This window comes from Raphanus sativus, chromosome 7, assembly GCF_000801105.2.
Source record: "Raphanus sativus cultivar WK10039 chromosome 7, ASM80110v3, whole genome shotgun sequence".
Lineage (NCBI taxonomy): Eukaryota > Viridiplantae > Streptophyta > Magnoliopsida > Brassicales > Brassicaceae > Raphanus > Raphanus sativus.
Window position 1 is genome coordinate 12596347 of NC_079517.1, and position 23778 is coordinate 12620124.

General features: G+C 32.7%; 3 protein-coding genes across 5 annotated transcripts; 1 reads left to right on the forward strand and 2 right to left on the reverse strand.

The window, feature by feature from the left end:
* Positions 1–643: 643 nt before the first annotated feature.
* On the reverse strand, positions 644–2785 carry LOC108816729 (protein STRICTOSIDINE SYNTHASE-LIKE 12-like). The gene is made up of 3 exons (XM_018589296.2): positions 2506–2785; positions 1590–1859; positions 644–1207 (listed from the first exon to the last, which is right to left on the reverse strand). Exons 1-3 carry the CDS (start codon positions 2745–2747, stop codon positions 739–741), a joined length of 981 nt encoding a protein of 326 aa, XP_018444798.1. The 5' UTR covers positions 2748–2785; the 3' UTR covers positions 644–738.
* Positions 2786–4576: 1791 nt separating this feature from the next.
* On the forward strand, positions 4577–6325 carry LOC108816275 (glyceraldehyde-3-phosphate dehydrogenase GAPC2, cytosolic). 3 transcript variants are annotated; one of them, XM_018588851.2, is made up of 7 exons: positions 4577–4903; positions 5088–5203; positions 5298–5397; positions 5554–5648; positions 5736–5792; positions 5930–5995; positions 6074–6325. In XM_018588851.2, exons 1-5 carry the CDS (start codon positions 4799–4801, stop codon positions 5785–5787), a joined length of 468 nt encoding a protein of 155 aa, XP_018444353.1. In that variant the 5' UTR covers positions 4577–4798; the 3' UTR covers positions 5788–5792; positions 5930–5995; positions 6074–6325. The 3 variants fall into 3 exon arrangements, with proteins under 3 accessions (XP_018444353.1, XP_018444355.1, XP_018444357.1); XM_018588853.2 differs by having other exon boundaries at positions 4578–4903; positions 5554–5630; XM_018588855.2 differs by having other exon boundaries at positions 4578–4903; positions 5554–5600.
* Positions 6326–22320: 15995 nt separating this feature from the next.
* LOC108814896 (60S ribosomal protein L6-3) lies at positions 22321–23623 on the reverse strand. The gene is made up of 4 exons (XM_018587539.2): positions 23290–23623; positions 23001–23107; positions 22735–22916; positions 22321–22646 (listed from the first exon to the last, which is right to left on the reverse strand). Exons 1-4 carry the CDS (start codon positions 23544–23546, stop codon positions 22491–22493), a joined length of 702 nt encoding a protein of 233 aa, XP_018443041.1. The 5' UTR covers positions 23547–23623; the 3' UTR covers positions 22321–22490.
* Between the last annotated feature and the right edge of the window lie 155 nt (positions 23624–23778).

Consider the following 23778-nt stretch of genomic DNA (forward strand, 5'->3'; position numbering starts at 1 on the left):
TTATTTTATTACTAATTTATTAATTTATCATAAATTAACTAATTATTTTTAAATATAAATGAAAATTATATTAATTTTTACTTTGATAAAATGAAAAAATTATATTTTTGGTTTGAATTATTTCTTAATTTATTATTAGTGTTATAGTTATTAAATATATATGTTCAATATTTAAAATTTAAGATTTTGAAAATTTATTTTTTATTTTATTATTAGATTTCCTTGCGATGCACAAATATAAATGTTTAATTTTATATCAAGTGTCCTAATTTGATTATTATTGTAAAAAATATTTGATCCAAAATCTATATCCCTTAAATAAAATTATGAACCAAAAGAATATAATTTAATACATTGATCACCAATATGAATATTGAAGTTTTATAATTTATAAGGTTAATTTAAATTGTATATAATTTATTATATATATATATATATTCCACACAAGATGGAGACAAACTAGTACTATTTTATATTTTCGGCAAATTTTCGGCAAATTTTACAATTTAGTTTGAAAACAATTTGCTAAATATTTTGTTACTATGGTAATAATATTTAGTTTGATTATGAAATATTGTAGTTAAGAAGTTCAACCATTTTCCAAGGAATTAAAAGCATATGCATACCATTTCATGTTTATTATTTTTATTTATTGTAATACACAAATATTATTGAACTGAAAACTAAAGGTAGTTTATCCCATTGTGTTTCGTTCACCCTTGGGTTCCATTCAAGGTTTTAAAGCTTAAGAGTTCCAACATAGCGCTCAGTGAGACTCCCGAAGTATAGACTACCGTCGAACTCGTTAACTTCGCTAAGAAAATTATATAGAAGAGGAACATAAATTCTCTGAAGCACTTCACCGTTAGAGTCGACTTTGGCGACTGCTGTTTGGTTTGTAACCCTCTGCACGGCAGCGATCCAAAAATTTCCAGTAGAACCAATTCTTCTGATACTGCTAGGGTGTAAACGTGATGGCGAATTGCTGAAGTCTTCAGAAGAACCAGCTTTAGGTCCTTTGATCCAATACCTTATGATGTTATCCTTTGTAAACTGACTAACCAACACGAAAGAACCATCCGAGCTTGCGGTACAGCCAGCTGCGCCGCCTAGACCTTCCATCAATACGGTGACAACCTTAGTTGATGGGTCGTACTTGTAGAGTTTTCCTGTGGCATCCTTCAGACGCAACAGAAGATGCATTTGGCTACATGCATAACAAAAAAAATACGTATACTAAGTAAGAAACAAATGTATTTGAAAAAAGCAAAAGATATTTGAGCAAGTACTTTTTTTACATAGGTTAACATTATGTAATGGTTTTTTCTTATGAAGACGTTTACTATTCAAATCTTTTTTATCAATAATTACGTTGTAATTTATTCGGATATATCCAATTTATTAGAATTGTTTGCTTTTTAAATATTGTTAAAAAAATTGCGAAGATTATAATGTTATATCATCTGCAACCGTAAAACAAGTTTATGTAAGAAAAAAAAAATCCATTTGCCACACTTTTTTATTATATGATAATCAAAACAATTAGTACATGTAAAGAAGAAGAGAAGAAGAGGAAGAAGGAACTTTACTATGCGCTGAAGTGTGAGCTCAAGGTAGTGAAGTAGACGATACCAGTTGTTGGATCAACGTCAAGACCATTTAGAAACTTGATGGGATTTCCATCAACAGCGTCGGCGATCTTCACGGCCAAACCACCGGCAGGAGAAACAACGTGAAGACCCAACAGAGCATCGGCGACGTAGAGCTCACCTGTTTTCTCATTGAGGGCTATCCCCGCCGGTCGGCCGCACTTTTTGGAGGAAAAGGGTTCTTGTAAACCGTAGCACAACAAAGAGTTCCTGAATTGTAATAAGAACAATTGAAACCAGTGAAATTAAATTATATAAATGATGTTAGTATTTGTATCTATTAGAAACATCCCACATCGGAAATATAAGAATTAATCTACTACTATATAAATGGTTATGACCAATCCACTAATTGCCAATTGGTTTTAAGTGGAAGTCCAAGAAACTTAACATGGTATCAGAGCGATAAGATCCTTTGACCTAATTTACTACAATTACTACTACACCGATGTTGGACCTGGATGTTATTCCCACATTGTCCACGCTTCAGACCTAGATGTCTGAGCGTGAGGGAGGGTATTGATGAGAAACATCCCACATCGGAAATATAAGAATTAATCTACTACTATATAAATGGTTATGACCAATCCACTAATTGCCAATTGGTTTTAAGTGGAAGTCCAAAAAACTTAACAGTATCGCTAGGTTATCTTTGTGTGTATGACATCATATTAAAAATATATATATTTATCAAAGATGGATATTATATAAATAGACATTCTCTCATTTTTGGGTAGTATTACATCACATGTATATGACATGTGAAACTGTCATCGTTTAGTTACTTTTTATACTATGCTATAATCCCTCTAACAACATACTTGCTCATCGAATAAATAAAATTAAAAGAACTTACGATGATTTTGTGATGCGTGCAAAAATGACAAAACCCTTCTCGGAAGTATACTTGAGGATTGTACCACCAGAGACTCCAGTGTAGAATCCTTTTCCTGTGGAATTAAAGGCGAAAGATTGAGGGCCGGACATAAGTATTGGCAGCGGAAGTGTCTGGAAAGACGCGTCAACCGAGATGACCGCCCACAAAAGAGAAAGAAGAAGAAGAGGGAGAAGAGATGTTGTGGACAAAGATGACATCATATCGTTTCTTTAGTTTTTTTTTCTTCTTTCTATTGCTCTATAATTATTATTGCATGAGGCTTTGTAATCTGTATGTATGGCTATTTATAGTTTTGTGATTTTTGATCTTCTTTGTCCCATATGTTAACATTGACGTACACATGATACTTTCTTGTTTGTTATTAGTTTTGAAAGTGTAAATGAGTAGAAAAAACAACATGCACAATTAACAGACACATAAAATATGTTATCATAGATTTTTTTAATATTCGGGAGTTCGTTCAGATTTCAAATCTACTAGAATAATAAAGTAAATTATAACCAATTTAAACACGCTTAATATAAGTACAACCCTCTTAAATCATTGGTTTATTCTATAGTATGAACTTTTTAAGACAAATTGTTTAAAGTTAAATTTCTCTAGAGTTAAGACTTTATTAAGATACCTAATCCAGAACTAAAGTTACTTCTATCCTCAAATATCTAAAGGTAAATTTTTATTATTTCATCAAGCACGTCAAAACTTAATACACACCAATGATAGCAACAAGCAACGTCAAACACCAACGTCAATACGTTTGATCAACACAAGCTCTGAACAACGACACATTTCGTCGAACTTACATGCCCATTATATTTACATATTCAAAAAGTAAATTTATCTATAAACTGTACTTTTTGAAGGATTTCTCCATACTTTCCTATAGATCTAAAATGTCTACAGATTAATAAAAAAAATATTTTTTTGCCGATAAAAATATAGAACAAAATGAAAGAACAACTTCTTCATGCAAGCTATATAAATTTGTTTTATGTATTTCTTTAGGGATTATAGAAAAACTCGACTACCCATGAGAAACTCAAGTTTTGGAGATAACATGGGATATTGTTATCTTGACAGCTAAGCATTAGTTGTTTAGTTGACTTGTATAATTTAATACAGGTACATTGTAACAGTACTGTTGTATATGTCTTGTAATATAAAAACTGCCGATATTGTATTCCTTGCCGGCTCTTGAATCCGGAGCAGCTGCCCTTGCCGGCTTGTGTATTTTAGATCATATTTGATATAATTTTCTAGATGAAAAGAAATAAAGTACTACTAAACAGATTTTGAAAAGGCATCATATCATACTTGCTAACCATGCCACTTAAAAAACTATTATAAAGATTCGAAGCAAAACAATTGACTAACATTGAAAGATATGTGATTACGAGAACTAATCATACTAACCATATCGAAAACTGTTGACTAACAAATAATTTTAAAATTTATCTATGTAGTATATTAAGATTTTATCTTGTAATAAGGTCTGCAAAGTAACCATGTTAACCACTATATGGTGGCTCAGTGGTAAGCGCCAAAGATGAAGCGCCCTGGGTTCGACATGCGTGGCCATCAGAACTACCATTAAATCGTAAGAATACGTGGGTTTCCGTCGGTCTCGTGGGATTAGTCTGGGCGAAACCTGGGATCCCTACGGTTAACAAAAAAAAACCATGTTTTGTCCAAAAATTTGGTATATATCTATTCTTATCTATTTTATACAATATTTTAATGTTTTCTAACATAAAATTTTAATCTCTTAAGACATAAATGGAAACCATCTTACATAATATTTATAGTTTTCTTTATCAACAACTACTAAGAAGTTTCCATTTGTCTTTAATAATTTTGACACATATCTCTATGTTATCCATTTTTTATAAAGGGCAATTGTCCATAATAGCATTTTTGAAGTTTTTATCACCAAAATGGCACCAGAAGGAGAAAGTCACAGAAATAGCATTCATTAATGGGTAAAATGTCCATACTAACCTTGTTTTATAATACATGTAACAACTAAAAAAAAAGAATCGTCTTCCTCCTTTCTCAACATTGAGACGCCCCCGGAGAAAAATCACGTTGGCTGAACCATCACCGTCACACTCTAAACTCTCAAGAGATTGAACGTCGGCTTAAAGCTGTCATCGCCGCCGCCGTCATAGAGCTCTGTCATCGCCGGAGACAAATCTGAACCGATCCAAATTTCCTCTGAATATTCTCAAAGACGCTCTTAGTCTCAGACACGATGACTCCGCACTTCTGTAGCTCGCATTCGTCAAGGGTCCAAGAGAAGGCAAAACTCTCGAGTACAAACCTGGATTCACTGTTCGGATCGGCCGAATCGTTCGAGGTATGGTTGTGGATCTCTTCGTATGAGATTTGTTTTAAAGCAAGCACCACCTGTATCTCTATATATATGAGTTGATTAGCTGATTATATGGTTTATTTGAGCTGATATTTGTATCGGAACTTTTTGTAATGTTATTGATTGGTTGCATGAATTGATTTTACTCTCTGTGTTTGATTTGATGCAGACCTGCATGTTTAAGTACGACAGTGTTCATGGTCAGTGGAAACACCATGAAATTAAGGTTAAGGATGAGAAGACTCTTCTCTGTGGTGAGAAGCCTGTCACCGTCTTTGGCATCAGGTACATCTCTATCAGATGACTATATATTTTTTTTCAGTATGAGTGAATCTGATTTTGAGGATTTCAATCTCATAGGTGATTGTGTTTTGTGAAGGAACCCTGAGGATATCCCATGGGCTGAAGCTGGAGCTGACTTCGTTGCTGAGTCTACTGGTGTTTTCACAGACAAGGATAAAGCTGCTGCTCACTTGAAGGTTTGTTTTATCTGCTTTGGATGTTATACACCGTTATATGTTTAGCTTGTTTGGTTCTGGAAGAGATTTAGTAATTAGTGGACACAAATTAAGTTTTTATCCCATGTATGTGTTGCGATGTTTAGACTGAATGATTTGGTGATTTGTTTGTTACAGGGTGGTGCCAAAAAGGTTTTCATCTCTGCCCCGAGCTCGATCGTACTGTATGAAACTTGTCAACCTTTCATGCTTATGTTAGTTACCACGTCATGGTTCATCTTTCTTTCATTTTCACTACAATCTCTCTCTCTCTCTCTGCGATTATTAAACAGAGTTTGTGTTTTGGTTTTGTATTACAGTGCTCAGAGGGATTTATGCATACCAGGATGTGACGTCGTGTGGAATCTATGATTCAGGTAAAACACCAAACCAGATTTATCTTTTCCTTTCTCTTTAATTGCTTAAATGGTTTCACTACGTTCTATTTGTAAATGTGTTCTTTAGTTCCCTGTTGCTTTCTACTTGCTAAAATATTGTTGTTTGTGTGTCTCAGGCTCTAGATCAAGCAAAACCATTGGAGAAAACAAGATCCATGAACAAAAAGTCATTTAAACGGCTGGTAAGTTTTGTAACCAGTTTTTTATTTATGTGTGTGTTTGCATCGTCTTTGAGATTTCTTTTTGCTCCTTCCTCACAGGGACTGAACGATGTCAATTCCAAGTAGTTCCATCTCTCATGAAGCTTTTTTTTTTGTAAAACCTTGTGAGTAGCTATGACATGTTTTTTTCTGAATTAAGTCTTTGTAATATTTTTAGTTTGGTTTAAGATTGGTTTTCTTAGTACAATTCTTTCACATGTTTCTGACTACATGTAATAATGTGATGTTAAGCTTTTGGCATTTTCAGGATGGGTTTCCAGAAAAATAAAATGAGTGTGTTTTCTTGCATAAGTCTGTTGTAGAAGAGAATCAAAAGCAAAGACTAAGTATTGATTCAAAAGAAAAAGATAAAAGGGATTATAGGCTCAATACATTCTATTTGAATTAGAATAGAAACTCATGCTCGATAAGGAATGTTAGACAATCCTTGTTCAGGACGGCTATCCTAAATTTGAACTTAATCTTCCAAAACAAAAAAAAAACATAATAAAAATCTATAAGAAAATTCATTGGCTATAGAAATCACCAAATAGAGTTCATTGTCTACAAAATATATAACACATATCAAACAGAGAACATTAAAATTGGATAGCTTGAAGCATTTTCAATAATTCTATCGAGAAAGTGTTAAATGTGTTATATTTAAAAACACATATGTTATATAGGATAGCTTTTGGCACTTCCACGATGGGTTTCCAGAAAAATAAAATGAGTGTGTTTTCTTGCATAAGTCTGTTGTAGAAGAGAATCAAAAGCGTGTAAGGAATGTTAGACAATCTTTGTTCAGGATGGATATCCTAAATTGGAACTTAATCTTCCAAAACAAAAACAAAAAAAACATAATCAAAATCTATAAGAAAATTCATTGGCTATATAAATCACCAAATAGAGTTCATTATCTACAAAATATAGAACACATATCAAACAGAGAACATTAAAACTCGATAGCTTGAAGAATTTTCAATAATACTATCGAGAAAGTGTTAAATGTGGTATCATTAAAAAACACATATGTTATATATGATAACTTTTGGCACTTTCAGGATAAGTTTCCAGAAAAATAAAATGAGTGTGTTTTCTTGCATAAGTCTGTTTTCGAAGAGAATCAAAAGCGTGTAAATTGGAACTTAATCTTCCAAAACAAAACAAAAAACATAATCAAAATCTATAAGAAAATTCATTGGATATAGAAATCACCAAATAGATTTCATTGTCTACAAAATTTAGAACACATATCAAACAGAGAACATTAAAATTGGATAGCTTGAAGCATTTTCAATAATTTTATCGAGAAAGTGTTAAATGTGGTATCATTAAAAACACATATGTTATATAGGATAGCATTTGACACTTTCAAGATGAGTTTCCAGGAAAATAAAATGAATGTGTTTTCTTGCATAAGTCTGTTTTAGAAGAGAATCAAAAGTGTGTAAGGAATATTAGACAATCCTTGTTCAGGATGGCTATCCTAAATTGGAACTTAATCATCCAAGACAAAAAAATATAATCAAAATCTATAAGAAAAATCATTGGCTATAGAAATAACCAAATAGAGTTCATTTGTCTACAAAATAGAGAAGACATATCAAACATAGAACATTAAAATATGATAGCTTGAAGCATTTTCAATAATTCTATCAAAAAGTATTAAATGTGGTATCATTATAAAACATATATTTTATATAGGATAGCTTTTGGCACTTTCAAGATGAGTTTCCAGAAAAATAAAATAAGTGTGTTTTCTTGCATAAATTTTTTTCCGAAGAGAATCAAAAGCGTATAAGGAATGTTAGAGAATCCTTGTTCAGGATGGCTATCCTAAATTGGAACTTAATCTTCTAAAACAAAAAAAAACATAATCAAAATCTATAAGAAAATTCATTGGCTATAGAATCACCAAATAGAGTTCATTGTCTACAAAATATAGAACACATATCAAACAGAGAACATTAAAATTGGATAGCTTGAAGCATTTTCAATAATTTTATCGAGAAAGTGTTAAATGTGGTATCACTATAATACACATATGTTATATAGGATAGCTCTTGGCACTTTCAGGATGGGTTTCCAGAAAAATAAAATGACTGTGTTTTCTTGCATAAGTCTGTTTTCGAAGACAATCAAAAGTCTGTAAGCTTTTGGCACTTTCAGGATGGGTTTCCAGAAAAATAAAATGAATGTGTTTTCTTGTATAAGTCTGTTTTAGAAAGAGAATCAAAAGTGTGTAAGGAATGTTAGACAATCCTTGTTAAGGATGGCTATCCTAAATTGGAATTTAATCATCCAAAACAAAAAAAACATAATCAAAATCTATAAGAAAATTCATTGGCTATAGAAATCACCAAATAGAGTTCATTGTCTACAAAATATATAACACATATCAAACATAGAACATTAAAATAGAATAGCATGAAGAATTTTAATTCTATCAAAAAGTGTTAAATGTGGTATCATCAGAAAACACATATGTTATATAAGATAGCTTTTGGCACTTTCAGGATGAGTTTCCAGGAAATAAAATGAGTGTGTTTTCTCGCATAAGTCTATTTTAGAAGAGAATCAAAAGTGTGTAAGGAATGTTAGACAATCTTTGTTCAAGATGGATATCCTAAATTGGAACTTAATCTTCCAAAACAAAAAAAAAACATAATCAAAATCTATAAGAAAATTCATTGGCTATAGAAATCACCAAATAGAGTTCATTGTCTATAAAATATAGACACATATCAAACAGAGAACATTAAAATTGGATAGCTTGAAGCATTTTCAATAATTATATCGAGAAAGTGTTAAATGTGGTATTATTAAAAAACACATATGTTATATAGGATAGCTTTTGGCATTTTCAGGATGAGTTTCCCGAAAAATAAAATGAGTGTGTTTTCTTGCATAAGTCTGTTTTTGAAGAGAATCAAAAGTGTGTAAGCTTTTGGCACTTTTAGGATGGATTTCCAGAAAACTAAAATGAGTGTGTTTTCTTGCATATATCATTATAGGATATCAAGTAATATATTCAGGAATGACTTTCTGAAAATTTAATCTTTAATTAAAAAAAAGAAAATGTTAGGATAGTAAATAAAATATTTAGGAAGAGCTGTCTAAATATTTAATATTAAAAAATAACATTGTTAGTCTTTTGTTGCTTGCGCTTGTAAAACTTTGTAGTGTTTAGAAAAATTTCGGGAAGGATTTGTGTAGTTTTAGGAAAGCTTTCCAGAAAATCGGATGGTTTGAAAAATTTTTTGCTTAGTGTTTTGTTCTCCTTAAGCATGTTGATATCTTTGGTAGGCTCGTGAATTTTCTTATGATATTGTTAGTCTCTTGTTGCTTGTGTTTTTGAAAATGTGTAGAGTTTTAAAATTTCAAGAAAGATTTGTGTAGTTTCAGGAAAGCCTTCCAGAAAATAATTATCAAGACAATTTTAAGATAATTTTTGTTCAGGATAGCTATCCTAAATTTGAACAAGGTCTTCCAAAATCGTCAAAGCAAAAAGTCAATATTTAATATTTAATTAAAAAATGTTAGGATAGTAAATAACATATTTAGGAAGACCCGCCAGAATTTTTAATATTTACTTAAAAAAAGAAGCCACACACACAAGAAATGTCACTTATTACATAACACTTGTCGAGTTGAAAGCAAAAAGAGACGTGAGGAACACACAAGCAATCTGGTGGTGACGCCAGCCTCCTCCATAGATCAGAACAGTTGGTTTTCAAAAACCCGAGCTTGTCATTTTCACGGTCATAAGTGACGAGCGTATTCCGAACAACAATTCCTGATAAAAAAAAAGAAAGAAAAATGTATAAACATTCTACTCATCTCATTGGAAGCAAAAAGAAAAAAGAAAAAACAGAAACTGGAGTTAATTTGAAATCAAAGAGTGAAGAACAAATGATCTATCATGAAACTAATCATACATGATACATGACTTCACAGATAGAGGGAAATGAATGCAAAATAGGTAAAGTGAGTCTGCATACACTACTTCTAAGGAGTGTTGTTGAGTCTCTATCAGGAAATATTCTAAGGCAGTAAGCGCCTCTAACTTTAGTGTGCTGTAAGAAACACAAATGGAAACTGTTGTAATAGCTTTCCAAGACAGAAACTGTTAATGCTAGCACATGTTATCAAACACGTAGCTTAAAGGAAAAGATGAAGTCATTTTACTTTACCCTGAATAAATAGTTCTCGGGAGAAAGGATAAGTTTCTGATGATTACCAAACTCCACAGCGATCTCGGGGAAAAATTGTGTGGAAACTGTTTTTTTTTTAATTTCAGGAAAGTGTTTCAAAAATTCGGGATAGCTTTCGAGAAAATTGAATTTTTTTTGGCTTGGTTATGCAGGACAACAACATGATGGAAGATTCAGTATCTCATTAGACTGTTTGGTAAAGACTACTAAATTGAGGTAATGTACCTTTGATTGTGTTCTTTTCTAGATAATGTTGATTCTGTTGATCATGTGGTGGTATTTTATCCGCAATCGCAGTGTTTCTGAGTGTAACTGAGATGAGTTTGCTTGTGAAACTTTGTGGGGGTTTTTTTTTAATTTCTGGAAGGTGTTTCAAAATTTCAGGATAGCTTTCCTGAACATTTGAAAAAAAAAATTGGCTTGGTTATGCAGGACGGCAAGACGATGGGAGATTCAATACCTGAAATGCTAGCACTGCTTGAGCTCAAGTATCTGTTTTTTTTTTGCTTGGTCACACTCATTATTTGTTTTGGCCTAAAGGTCTTAAACTATGTTTTTGAACTTTGATGTTGACTTGGACAAGTAAGAAGTTTGTAATGAATGATGAAAACGTTTGTTTCATTTAAGTTGTTATTGAAGAAATTTCAGGATGTCTTGAAATATTTTTAGGATGAGTTTCTAGAAAATAAAATGAGTAAGAAAAAGACATATACTTTCAAAAAATAGCTTGAAGCATTTTCAATAATTCTATCAAGAAAGTGTTAAATGTGGTATATGATAGCTTTTGCACTTTCAAGATGAGTTTCCAAAAAAAAGTGTGTGTTTTCTTGTATAAATCTGTTTTCAAAGAGAATCAAAAGCGTGTAAGGAATGTTAGACAATCCTTGTTCAAGATGGCTATCCTAAATTGGAACTTAATCTTCCAAAACAAAAAAAAAAACATAATCAAAATCTATAAGAAAATTCATTGGCTATAGAAATCATCAAATATATTTCATTGTCTACAAAATAGAAGTGTAAAAGTCTCATTCAAAGTAACACATGTTTCTATTTGAGTAACCTCGCCGCATCTTTCACATTTCAACTAAAACACGCACATAAAAACACACACCTTAATAGTATTATCTTTTCTATATGAACAACTTGTTTTTTGTGCACAATATGATCAAATACAAAACAACATAATCAAAATCTATAAAAAATGACCCATATAACACCAATCCAATTTAATATTTAATTAAAAAAAATTATATTAGGATATCAAGTAATATATTCAGGAAGGGCTTAGTGAAAATTAAATATTTCATTCTTTTTTAAATGTTAGGATGTTAAATAACATGTTTAGACTGAAATTTTAATATTTGATTAAAAATAAAGTTTAAAGAAAGCAAGTAAAATATTTAGGAAGAGCTTCCTGAAAATTTAATATTTAATTAAAAAGAAAATATATTAGGATATCAAGTAATATATTCAGGAAGAGCTTCCTGGAAGTTTAATATTTAATTTTTAAAAAATGTTAGGATGGTAAATAACATGTTTAGAAAGGCATGCCTGAATATTTAATATTTAATTAAAAAATGTTAGGATAAAAGGATGAAATATTTAGGAATGACTTCTTGAAAATTTAATATTTAATTAAAAGGTAATATGTTAGAATAGCAAGTTAAAATGTATATATTAACAAAATTTGCATATATATCATATTTATACAAAACACATGTTATCTAGGATAGCTTTTGGAACATTCAGGATGGGTTTCCAGAAAATAAAATGAGCGTGTTTTATTACATAAATCTGTTTTCGAAGAGAATCAAAAAGCGGGTAAGAAATGTTAGACAATTATTGTTCTAGATGGTTATTCTGAATTAGAACTTAATCTTCCAGAACAACCAAAACAAAACAACATAATCAAAATCTATAAGAAATTCATTGGCTATAGAAATCTCCAAACAGAGAATCCAAATTTGAAAAATCTCCAAATAGAGTTCATTGTTTACAAAACACATATTACATATAAGAAATTCATTGGCTATAGAAGTGTTTCTTGAAAATTTAATATTTAACTAAAATAAAATGTTTGGATAGCAAGTAAAATATTTATGAAGGAATTGTTGAAAATTTAATATTTAATTAAAAATGAAAAAAAATGTGAGGATAGCAGGAAAAATACTTAGGAATAGCTTCCTGAAATTTTAATATTTGATTAAAAATAAAGTTTAAGGAAAGCAAGTAAAATATTTAGGAAGGACTTCCTGACAATTTAATATTTAATTTAAAAAAATGTATTAGGATATCAAGTAATATATTCAGGAAGGACTTCCTGAAAATTTAATATTTAATTTTTAAAAGAAATGTTAGCTAGGATGGTAAAGAACATATTTAGAAATGCATGCCTGAATATTTAATATTTAATTAAAAAAATATTAGGATAACAAGATGAAATATTTAGGAATGACTTCTTGAAAATTTAATATTTAATTAAAAGATAATATGTTAGAATAGCAAGTTAAAATGTATATATTAACAAAAATTGCATATAAATCATATTTAGGATATCAAGTAATATATTCAGGAATGACTTCCTGAAAATTTAATATTTAATTAAAAAAAATGTTAGGATAGTAAATAACATATTTAGAAAGATGTGCCTGGATATTTAATATTTAATTAAAAAGAAAAATGTTAGGATAACAAGATGAAATATTTAGGAATGGCTTCTTGAAAAATTAATATTTAATTAAAATGTAATATGTTAGAATGGAAAATTAAAAATTATATATCAACAAAACTTGCATATATATCATTATAGGATATCAAGTAATATATTCAGGAATGGCTTCCTGGAAATTTAATATTTATTTAGAAAAAGAAAATGTTAGGATAGTAAATAACATATTTAGGAAGAGCTGCCTGAATATTTAATATTTAAAACGAAAATGTTAGGATATAAAGTAAAATATTTAAGAATGATTTCTTAAAAATTTAAAATTTAATTTAAGAATGGTTTCTTTAATTTATAGTTTTATATCTCTATTTACATATTCATTTGTTGTTTGTTTGCATCTATTGAATGTGTTTAGTAAATGTTGCTTATAATATTGTTAGTTTTTTTGTTGCTTGTGCTTGTGAAACTTTGTAGTGTTTATAAAAAAATTCAGGAATGATTTGTGTAGTTTCAGGAAAGCTTTCCAGAAAATTAGATGGTAACAAAATTGAAATTTTTTGCTTGGTGTCTTGTTCTCCTTAAGCATGTTGATATCTTTGGTAGGCTCGTGAATTTTCTTATAGCATTGTTAGTCTTGTTGCTTGTCCTTGTGAAAATGTGTAAAGTTTTAAAATTTTTAAAAAGATATGTGTAGTTTTAGGAAAGCCTTCCAGAAAATAATTATCTAGACAATCTTAAAACAATTCTTGTTCAGGATAGCTATCCTAAATTTGAATAAAGTCTTCCAAAATCGGAAAAGCAAAAAGTCAAATACAGCATAACACGTAAAACTTAATAATTACTAAGCTAAAGCTTAACTGAACCTTTAGATTGATGTCTATTCAAGTCTTGGAAATGATATGCTACAAAAAAGGCTAATCTTTGAGCAAGACCAAATATCCCAAAAGTAAATGTATCAGTAGTTTGCTTGGTACAACTAGATTAATCAGTAATAACCTGCAGAATTCAAGTTTGCTTGGTACAGCTATCACATTGGTTAAAAAATAAACATTTTCTTAAAGCCACTCAATCAATACAAAACTTAGGGGTCTCCAATAATTATTCACTACTTGGTCAAATGACATCCTCTTCAGTTTTAGAAACAACAGCAAGTTGATCATGTTAAACCACCCTGAAAAGTTCACATTTTTTTGGTTAATATCCCAACTGTAACGAATTTGAGAAGAAGCAACAAAAATAACAAGTGGATAGAGAAACCATACATAGCACCAAAGAGCTCAAGAGTAACCCATGACGACTTTGTTCCAAAAGTTTAAACTTTCTCCGCATCATCTATAACGTGGTGAGGCTATATACACTATAAAGACCTTTCTTTTTCTTCACCCACGTCACTATTGTTTTTCTAAATCACAAGTCATTTAACTTTTTCAGAAACTGTGGCTTTCAATCAGTCCAACAAATTGAACAGCAATACAATCCACAGTTCCACACAAAATATGTGAAATTGTAATACAAATCACACAAAAATATTTGAACTGATTTAGAATCGAGGTTCCACTTACTTGGTCCTTCAGTCAAGTGTAAAGCTTAATCTCATTCTACTCTGTCACCTCAGCTTTAGCCAAAACGTCACCGTCGCTCTTGATATCCATAGCGACTGCAGCATACTCGGGAGTAAGAGACTCGCAATGACCACACCACGGATCCATATCGATCGGATTCTTTTTCCGTCTCCCTCATTGTCGTTACCAAATACCTTTAAACCAAAATCACAAAAATCCATCAAAATGGATCATAGCGTAAATGCTTCACCAAATTGAAAATTGAAAAGTAAATCGATACCATATACCTGATTCAACGAAATTCGAAGTCTATATTAGATAAATGTCAATCAAAATCAAAAATCCATGGATGGAAGATACCTTTTCGAAACAGAGACGGCGGCGCAGCAGCAAAGCTGAGGAAGATAGACGTGATGAGTGACAGTGAGATGATGACGGCGAAAGATGAGCGACGCCGGAGATGATGACGAGAGACGATCGATGCCGGAGATGTGAGAAGTCATCGACAGCGGAGATGTGAGAAGCCGTCGACGTTGTGATTTCAAGTTTTATTTTTTAAGGATTATTAATCAAACAAAGAGAGGGGCACTATGGTAAATGATCATATTAATGAAACTTATTTTTGTGACTTTGTGCCTTGAGTGCTAGTTTTGGAACAAAAACTTGGATTGGTGCTATATTTGTCATTTTCTCTTTTATAAAAGTGTAAGGTTTTCTCTAAGAAAAAGTCTTCAATGTATAAAAAAATGGGAACTGTCTTATATTAAGTATATAAATTATAATTGAAAACTATCTGAAGAAATAAGCAAATACATCTTAAATAATTAAACAGACTTACACAATTACTTATTCAGGCAAATTTTCCACATAAGTCACGTGAAAACCCCTCATGATTATTTAATTTTAACATATGGAATTCTCACAAAAATAAATAATACAAGTATAACCCAATGATCTTTTTTTTTTGTCACAACCCAATGATCTATATATCATGTTTTCCAAGAACTTGTTTCTATGTTATTATTAATTTATTATTAAATCAATAGTTTAACAATTAAAGTTGAAGTAACAATATGAACTGATCCTTAAAATAACTTTTTAATATAATCTGTGCCACTAAAAAATAGAAACTAACTAATCCTAATTCTTAAGATCAATTATTCTTAACAAAATATTCATAAAAATACAATCAATTAATTTTATTTATGGTCAACATTAAAAAAGGTTTCAAATGACAATATATCTTAACAATTTTTCTAAAGTAAACAATTAATTAATTTTATCCGTATTTAATTCTTTATATAAATTAATACAAATAATTTGATATAAAATCAATATAAAATCATTTTTACCATTTCATAAATATTAAAACGCATCAATTTTTTCCTATCCAAAATAAGTAGTTCGTTTATGCTATATAATTTACTATTTTCAAAATTTTAGATATTTAACATACATGAATAATATAAAACTGACATAAAAATAAATAAGAATTTATATAATTACTTACTTATTACATTAATAATAATTTTATATCTGCTAAAAATCCGAAGATATAAAACAACATTTAATACTGTATGTAATTAGTATATAATAAAAGGCAAAATAACATTCAATACAAATAATATTCCAATGCTAATATATTTATGTGCATAAACATATACAGTATGTTTAAAAAAAACTTTTGATGAAAAAATGTTTAAAAAATATTAAAACACTTATGTGGATCAAAATCTAGTTACAATTATAGTTATAATTTGATCTGAACTGAATATTACCAACCATATTGAATCAAAATGAAAGTCTTGAACTCGTTCGAATCGGATTTGGTTCCAGTTCTCTAGATATCAAAGTCTTGAACTCATTCGTATCAGATTCGGTTCGATTCTTCAGATTCGATTTTTGTTGTCCAGCCTTAATAAGTGTCAATTGTTCCCGAACCGATGATAAACTTTCTTACGTCTTGAACCCTAACCGATGATAAACTTATCAAAAAAATATTGATTTGGCTTGCTTATGTAATTTTGGGTCTATCAACAATTCAACTTTTTCATAACAGTATATATTATATTACTCATAATTTTCAATATATATATATATATATATATATTATAATATGTTTATTTATTTATTAACAAATCCTAAAAGAAAAAAATGAAAGATTTAATCAGATTTCTACTGTATTAGAACCGAAATCAATTGTGATTCAATTCAAAGGAATGACCTAAAATTAATAATAAAACTAATATTAATTCTTAAACTCGAAATCACATGCCAAATAACGATAAAAATATGTTAAATTTTTTTATTTATTTTATATGTATAAACAGTTTTAGCTGTCTAATATGTTAAATATGTAGTAACTGATCCCGATTTTGTTTTTATTGTCAACTTTGATACCAGCGAATCTTCTCACACATGTCTACCCGAGGTCGCCAGTTCGATTCTCGGGGATAGCAGGGTGGTACTATGCCTCTCCAAATAAATCCTTCCTCATACGAGTAGGGGCAAGCGGTGTATACCAACCGTAGGTCCAAGCCGGAGGGGTTTCCCCATACGAGTAGGGGCAAGCGGACTATACATTAATCCGTAGGTCCAAGCCGGAGGGGAGGGATTTCCTGGATTTGGGGCCGCGCAAGCGGTGGGGCTAGTCACTATAAAAAGTTAACCCTAAACAGTTTTGAGAAGCGTTGGTGGCCTAGTGGTTACCAGCGAATCTTCTCACACATGTCTACCCGAGGTCGCCAGTTCGATTCTCGGGGATAGCAGGGTGGTACTATGCCTCTCCAAATAAATCCTTCCTCATACGAGTAGGGGCAAGCGGTGTATACCAACCGTAGGTCCAAGCCGGAGGGGTTTCCCCATACGAGTAGGGGCAAGCGGACTATACATTAATCCGTAGGTCCAAGCCGGAGGGGAGGGATTTCCTGGATTTGGGGCCGCGCAAGCGGTGGGGCTAGTCACTATAAAAAGTTAACCCTAAACAGTTTTGAGAAGCGTTGGTGGCCTAGTGGTTACCAGCGAATCTTCTCACACATGTCTACCCGAGGTCGCCAGTTCGATTCTCGGGGATAGCAGGGTGGTACTATGCCTCTCCAAATAAATCCTTCCTCATACGAGTAGGGGCAAGCGGTGTATACCAACCGTAGGTCCAAGCCGGAGGGGTTTCCCCATACGAGTAGGGGCAAGCGGACTATACATTAATCCGTAGGTCCAAGCCGGAGGGGAGGGATTTCCTGGATTTGGGGCCGCGCAAGCGGTGGGGCTAGTCACTATAAAAAGTTAACCCTAAACAGTTTTGGAGGTCAATTCGCCTGACGGCTTTTCCTCCCCCCTTTCTCTCGTCAAAAGTCGTCGTTTCCAGTCATTTCCTCCTCCGGCGGTCGCCGCCTCCGTCGAGCGGCCGCCGGACCGTTGCTATCTCCCGTTTAATCCAGTTCTCTGTGTTTCTCTCTTCGTTATCTCTGTATTCTGCGGCGAGGGCGCATCTCGGTGGTGTCTCAGATCTGGTTCTCCGACTATAGATCTAGGGGTTTCGACGGCGGAAATCGCTAGAGGACGGCTTCTTCTTCCGTTGTGTGCTACCCTTGTCTGAAATAGGAGCTTCCTGAGATTTTGTCGAGACCCTGTCAAGATGCGTTGAGATGGTGGTGCGTGCAGCGTCGTGGAGCTCTTCGTCTGTCTTGTCTAACCTCCAGTGTGGCGTCTGGTGGTGGGTGCGGCTGCGTGTGGAGTTGGGGAACTCAGATTATCCGGATCTTGGTTTCGTGAGTGAGGCCGATCGGGCTTTTCTCGAGCTCTCTCTACTCGGTTTGAGGCGCCTCCGTTGTGTTCTCCGACGGTGGCTGCGCGGGGGTTTGTTGGTGACTATGGTGGAGACGTCCGTCTGTTCTCCGACCTTCCCTGTGGCTCGCGTAGTGTGTGGGTTTCCGTGTGTTTCCTTCACCGCTCAGATCCTTGTGGCGTTGACGGTTGTGGCCTGTACCAGAGCCATCTCTTTCTCAATAATCTCAACAGTTTGGTTCTTGGCTAAGCAGCTACTTCCGGTTCGTATGTGTTACTTGGAGTGGTAGTTAGTCAGCGGCTCACGAGTTTGACGTCGGTTTTGTCCCCTCCGGAGGAGTTGTGCGATTACTGATCCATATTCTCTTGAGTCTGTGGTTAAATGGGTGTATACGGTCCCAGTAGAATGCAATGGAGGCGGTAATCTCCAGCGTTAACTACTGCACGACGGCATCGTCAGTCTTTGACTCTTCCTCGTACCGCCGGTGGTGTCTTTTATCAAGTCTGCTCTGGGTTCGTGGTTAGATTCTTCACTTTGGTTCGTTCTGGGTTGTTATCGGTTTGGAAGCTGTAGGAACTGTAGTATTCAGGGTTTGAGGGCGCCCTTCTCTCGGTATCTCGCGGCAACCAGACGGTCTTCTCATCTACTTCTGGAGTGTAAGGTTTGGTCTCGTCTCGCTATTACTCCGTTTACCAGCGAGCGCTGCGTTGTTGTTCGATCCGGTCCTTTGTTGTTGTTCGTAGTGTGCTTGTATGGTGTTGCTTTTTTATTTTCTGCTACTAGTTATCTACTGTAACTTCTGTCAAAAATTCGAAAATTGGTAATAATATTTAACATTTTACCAAAAAAAAAAAAAAACTTTGATACTCTAGACCGTTTGAACTTGTATGCAGAACCGTGCCTACTACATGAAAAGTCTAACATTAGTTTAGGGTACCATTTTTTTGTAAACTTTAACGGGCATATTTGGGTCTATTGGGTTTTTAACATAAAATAAGGTTTTATTGGTAATTTGATATTTTCTAACTGGAAGATAGATTACTACTAATACTTTTTCGAACTTATTTTTATAATCAAAACATAAATATAAACCATTTAATTCGTACTATATTTACATATATGAAAATATTTAAAATTTCATGTTCTATTAATTTTTTTTTCTTTGTATCTTATTATTATTTTATTGTTTATAATTAAATACTCTGATAAAAATATATTCTTGAACATATATAAGTCACTAATGATATCTTTGGAGTTAACTTTTTATTGTCTATTATTTTATTTATTCTTTAGAACTAAAAGTAAGTTTTGTGAAAAATTGAATAATTTACATTTGTTATATTTTTATTTAACATTAAATAAAATAATCCAAAACTTTGGTAAAACATTTTCTTTATAAAATATTTCTGAACAATTGTATTATTTTACTGTAAAACATTTTGTAAAATATAAATATTATTTTTTTAGCCTGTGGCATTAAAGATTTTTGTCACGGCACTGCATGTATGCTCTTTTGATTTGATATTAAAAGAAAACACATACACACCTAGTACCTACACACAATTACAAAAAGAATTGTGTGTCAGGACAGAGGAACTTGAAGTCTGTGGGAAGTCGACACAACATGCATATATATCAGATTTTCCGGGGGAAAGCAGTCTTATCAAGATCGATGCATGTATTTATATGTTCCAACCTAGTACTTCGTTCCTTTACTGCTATTCTTGAATGCCATTTCATGAGACTAATATTACCTCAGCTCTCTGCCATGATTCCAACATTCTCTTTGGAGGCCAATGTATATACAGAATTTCACTCGATTCATAATTTCAGAAACGTCTTCGACATCAGACTTAATAAAACTTATAAAAGCTCCTAAAAGAAACTAAACTTATATCAAGTTCAAACCGATGGGAACATGAAGTTAATGCGAAACAAGTTTCAAGCCTTGACAATTTACAGTTTCATCTGAACTCTTAACATATATATGTTCATGCACTTGTTTATCATATATCACCAAGATATACCAGACGCAATAATGAAGACCTCCATGAGCACCATCGTCTTCCTCCTAGTCGTTCTCTCCATTTCTGCTATCTCCTTAGCCAATCAGAGCCCTTTGGAAGCTTGCATAAGAAAAAACATTTCCCCGTCGCTCTCTCCTCCTTCAAACAAACCCGAAACATCTAATTTCGAGGTGTCAGATGAATTATGCAAAGAGGAGACACGAAACATCACGTCCTTCCTGAAATTGAACGGAAAGTTCCCACCATACTACGTTAAGGCGTTGTGCAATGTATTTGGAAGCGATCAAAAGAAAGTGAAGACATACATTACTTATAAATTGTTGAATCGTTTGAAGGAGCTTCTCAATAGTTTAACTTGCGTAAAAAGAACCACGATGGTAATCAAGAATAAGAGCCCTGTGGAAACTTGCATACGAAGAAACATCGCTCAATCCCTTTCTCCTTCTCCTTCGAACAGTCCCATTACATCTCATAACGACGTCATGGAAGACCAATTATGCAGAGACGAGACAAGGGTCATCATGTACTTTTTGAAAAAGAACCGGAAATTCCCAACTTACTACGTTGAAGCATTGTGCAATGTATTTGGAGACGATGAAAAAGAAGTGAAGGAGTACATTATTACGAAATTGCTGAATCATTTGAAGAAGCTCATTGATAGCCTAGCTTGTGCTTCTCTTTAAAAGATCTGTATTTTTCGTGGATTAAAAGGAATCAAAAAGTTTATATTAAAAAACTTTTAAATTGTTTTTCTACCTTGCAGATTACCTACAAAATTGGCGTGAGTTCAAATAAACAACACTTATATATTCATTCACTTTTAGTCGGTTTAGTTTTAGTTTGCCTTTATCTCGGTTAATACTCTATACTATTAAAAGAGAAGCAGTCTTGAAAAATTGACTTATACAAGTTGTTTTGGATCCTTTCATTTTTTTAGTCCAACCTATTACCATAACAAAATTTTATAACTAACATATTTTATAGCAACTTAATAAGATTCTCCTTCATTTAAATAAATCGTATTACTGTTATTGACTTTAAATATTACTATAATCTAAACCGTTGACTTCTAACATTTTAAATATGTGCCTAAAAAGATTTGTATAAACCACTGTTTCTATTACTAATGTTTATATAATTTTTTTGTATCGAACGATGATGTGGAATTAATTTAAAACAACATTGTACCTCATCTATACTATTAAACTACCAAAAAATTTACTTAAAAAAATTGTTGAATCCTTTCACTAACTAATTATTTTTCGTTCAACTATTTAAAAAATTGATTTGCGGATGCGGATTATGAGTTTTTTATGCGGGCTTAGTATGAGTTGGTGGATTTTGGATCGCGGCTACCCGTCGACCCGCAAATTATTTTAAAAAAATAAAAATTAAAAAAAGTAAATACTTTTTTTAAATACAAGAATTTAAAAATAATAATTTAATATTTAAGTCATGTATAGTTTTTTAATTATAAATATACTTTTATAGTAATTAAATTAAATAATGATTTTTAAAATATGTATATAACCCACGTATAACCACAAAATTAAGCGGGGCGCATGCATGTACAATATTATTTGTTTGCAGGTTGTGCATATCATATTTTTAACCGAAACAAAGTTAAAAATCTGCGGGTTGACGGGTCAGCGGGGTAAGTTCGATCCGTAACTCAGCCTTAACCGTGCGTATACCGGATCAATTTTTAAATTACAATATATTTTGATCTAAATTTATACACAAATAATTAAGAAAATAAAAATATAATCAAAAATAAAAAACAAATATAAAAAAATAAATTTAAAATAAAAGAATATACCAATCTTTTTAAGGGCGGATCAAAATCCAGTAATAATTTATAAATCAAAATCTAGTAATAATTTATAAATGAACACTAAGTCACTAAACAACAGAATTAATCAAAGTATTGAAAAATAGGATCAATTCGAAATGTTACTATCAATACCTCAAAACACATCTTGTTAATTGTAGTGTCTTATTCCTTTTACAATCACCACGTCAACTGTTGTGAAGATTCGAAGGTCTTGCAAAGAAAAAAAGATAGTCCATTGCTACAAAAACTAACGTTCAAAAACAAGATCGACGCCAAAAATTGTATTTGACCGGTGAACAAGACCAACCGTTCATAGGATAAAACTAAAGGTGATGAAACTAAAGGTGATAGACACTCTAGAAACCTCAGCAAAAAAAGGTTATGAAATTTAGAAAACAAGCTCATGGGGCTTCATCCCCTGTTTCAATGAGAACCTTGCGCCCAAGTAAGTCTTCAACTCTGGAACTGCCTCAATGGCTTTGATCAAAGCTGCATCAACGGCCTTCTGGTCATCTTTCTTCCCTTGTGGAATCTCCTTCTTCTCCTGCGTAATCCAAACCCCATAAAATTGATATCAAGAAAAGTTCCTCATTTGGTAATTTACAAAGAAAAGGGATCGGGATTTGGCATACCTCTTTCTCTGCCTCAAAGAACTCTCCTTCTCCCTTCTTGTTCTTCTTCTCAGCAACCTTTCCAAAATACTTATCATCGAATTTATCGACGCTAACTCCAGAAATGTCAACCTTTGTGGAAGTGCCAATCACATAGGACTGGTTAACACGTCTCAAAGGAACACCATTGATCTTGAACGGTCCTGAAAGCCCAATAACAACACAGGAAGTGAATGAGCTTGGCTTCAAACAAAAGATCACTAGAACACAGATAAAGAAGAACTCACCGGACACAAGAAGTAAACCAGAAGTAAGCTGCTTCAAGAAGACAACTCTCTTGCCCTTGAACCTACCAGCAAGGATGATCAGCACTGTCCCTGGCGTAATGCTGGATCTGGAAAACACAGGTAAGAGAATGATCAGATTACTACAGAACCATTTACAGATTAAACTAAACTGTTTAAAAACAACTTTCCAATAACATTTTGCAAGATTGGTCTAAACCAATTCAAACAAAACACAATAAGACAGTCACATATGTCTGAATAACAGCAAGAGTGTTTTTAAATGAAGTACTTGAGCTTGGTAGGCTTTGGCTTGCGTCTGTTGGCGAGAGGTTTCTTGACGTCTTCAGCAGGATAGAACTTAGGGGACTTCTCCGCAGGAGAATCAACTTTGGACTTAGTGTCGTGGCGGGGAAAAACGCCGCCGTTTTTGGCCTTGATAGCCCAAAGACCTCTCTTGTGGTACATCTGAGACCTTGAGTATTTACCTACTCCCCTGATCAGATCAGGGTTTCGGCTGACATTAGGCGTCCTCTGTTTCGCCGGCATCGTGATTTTCTCTCGGCGCTAACGGAAATGAACGTTTCCGGCTGCGAATAAGAGGGGAGAAGGAGAGTGGCGATAGATCAAGAAGAGGAAGAGATAGAAACCCTAACTTAAGATGGGCCTATTGTGGGCTACATTTGTGGACCAGTTATTATGATTCACTTGTGTCGAGAGACCATTTTTTTAGTACTCCTTATCTAAGGAAGTTTGGAATGGAACAATTAGAGGCCTGGTA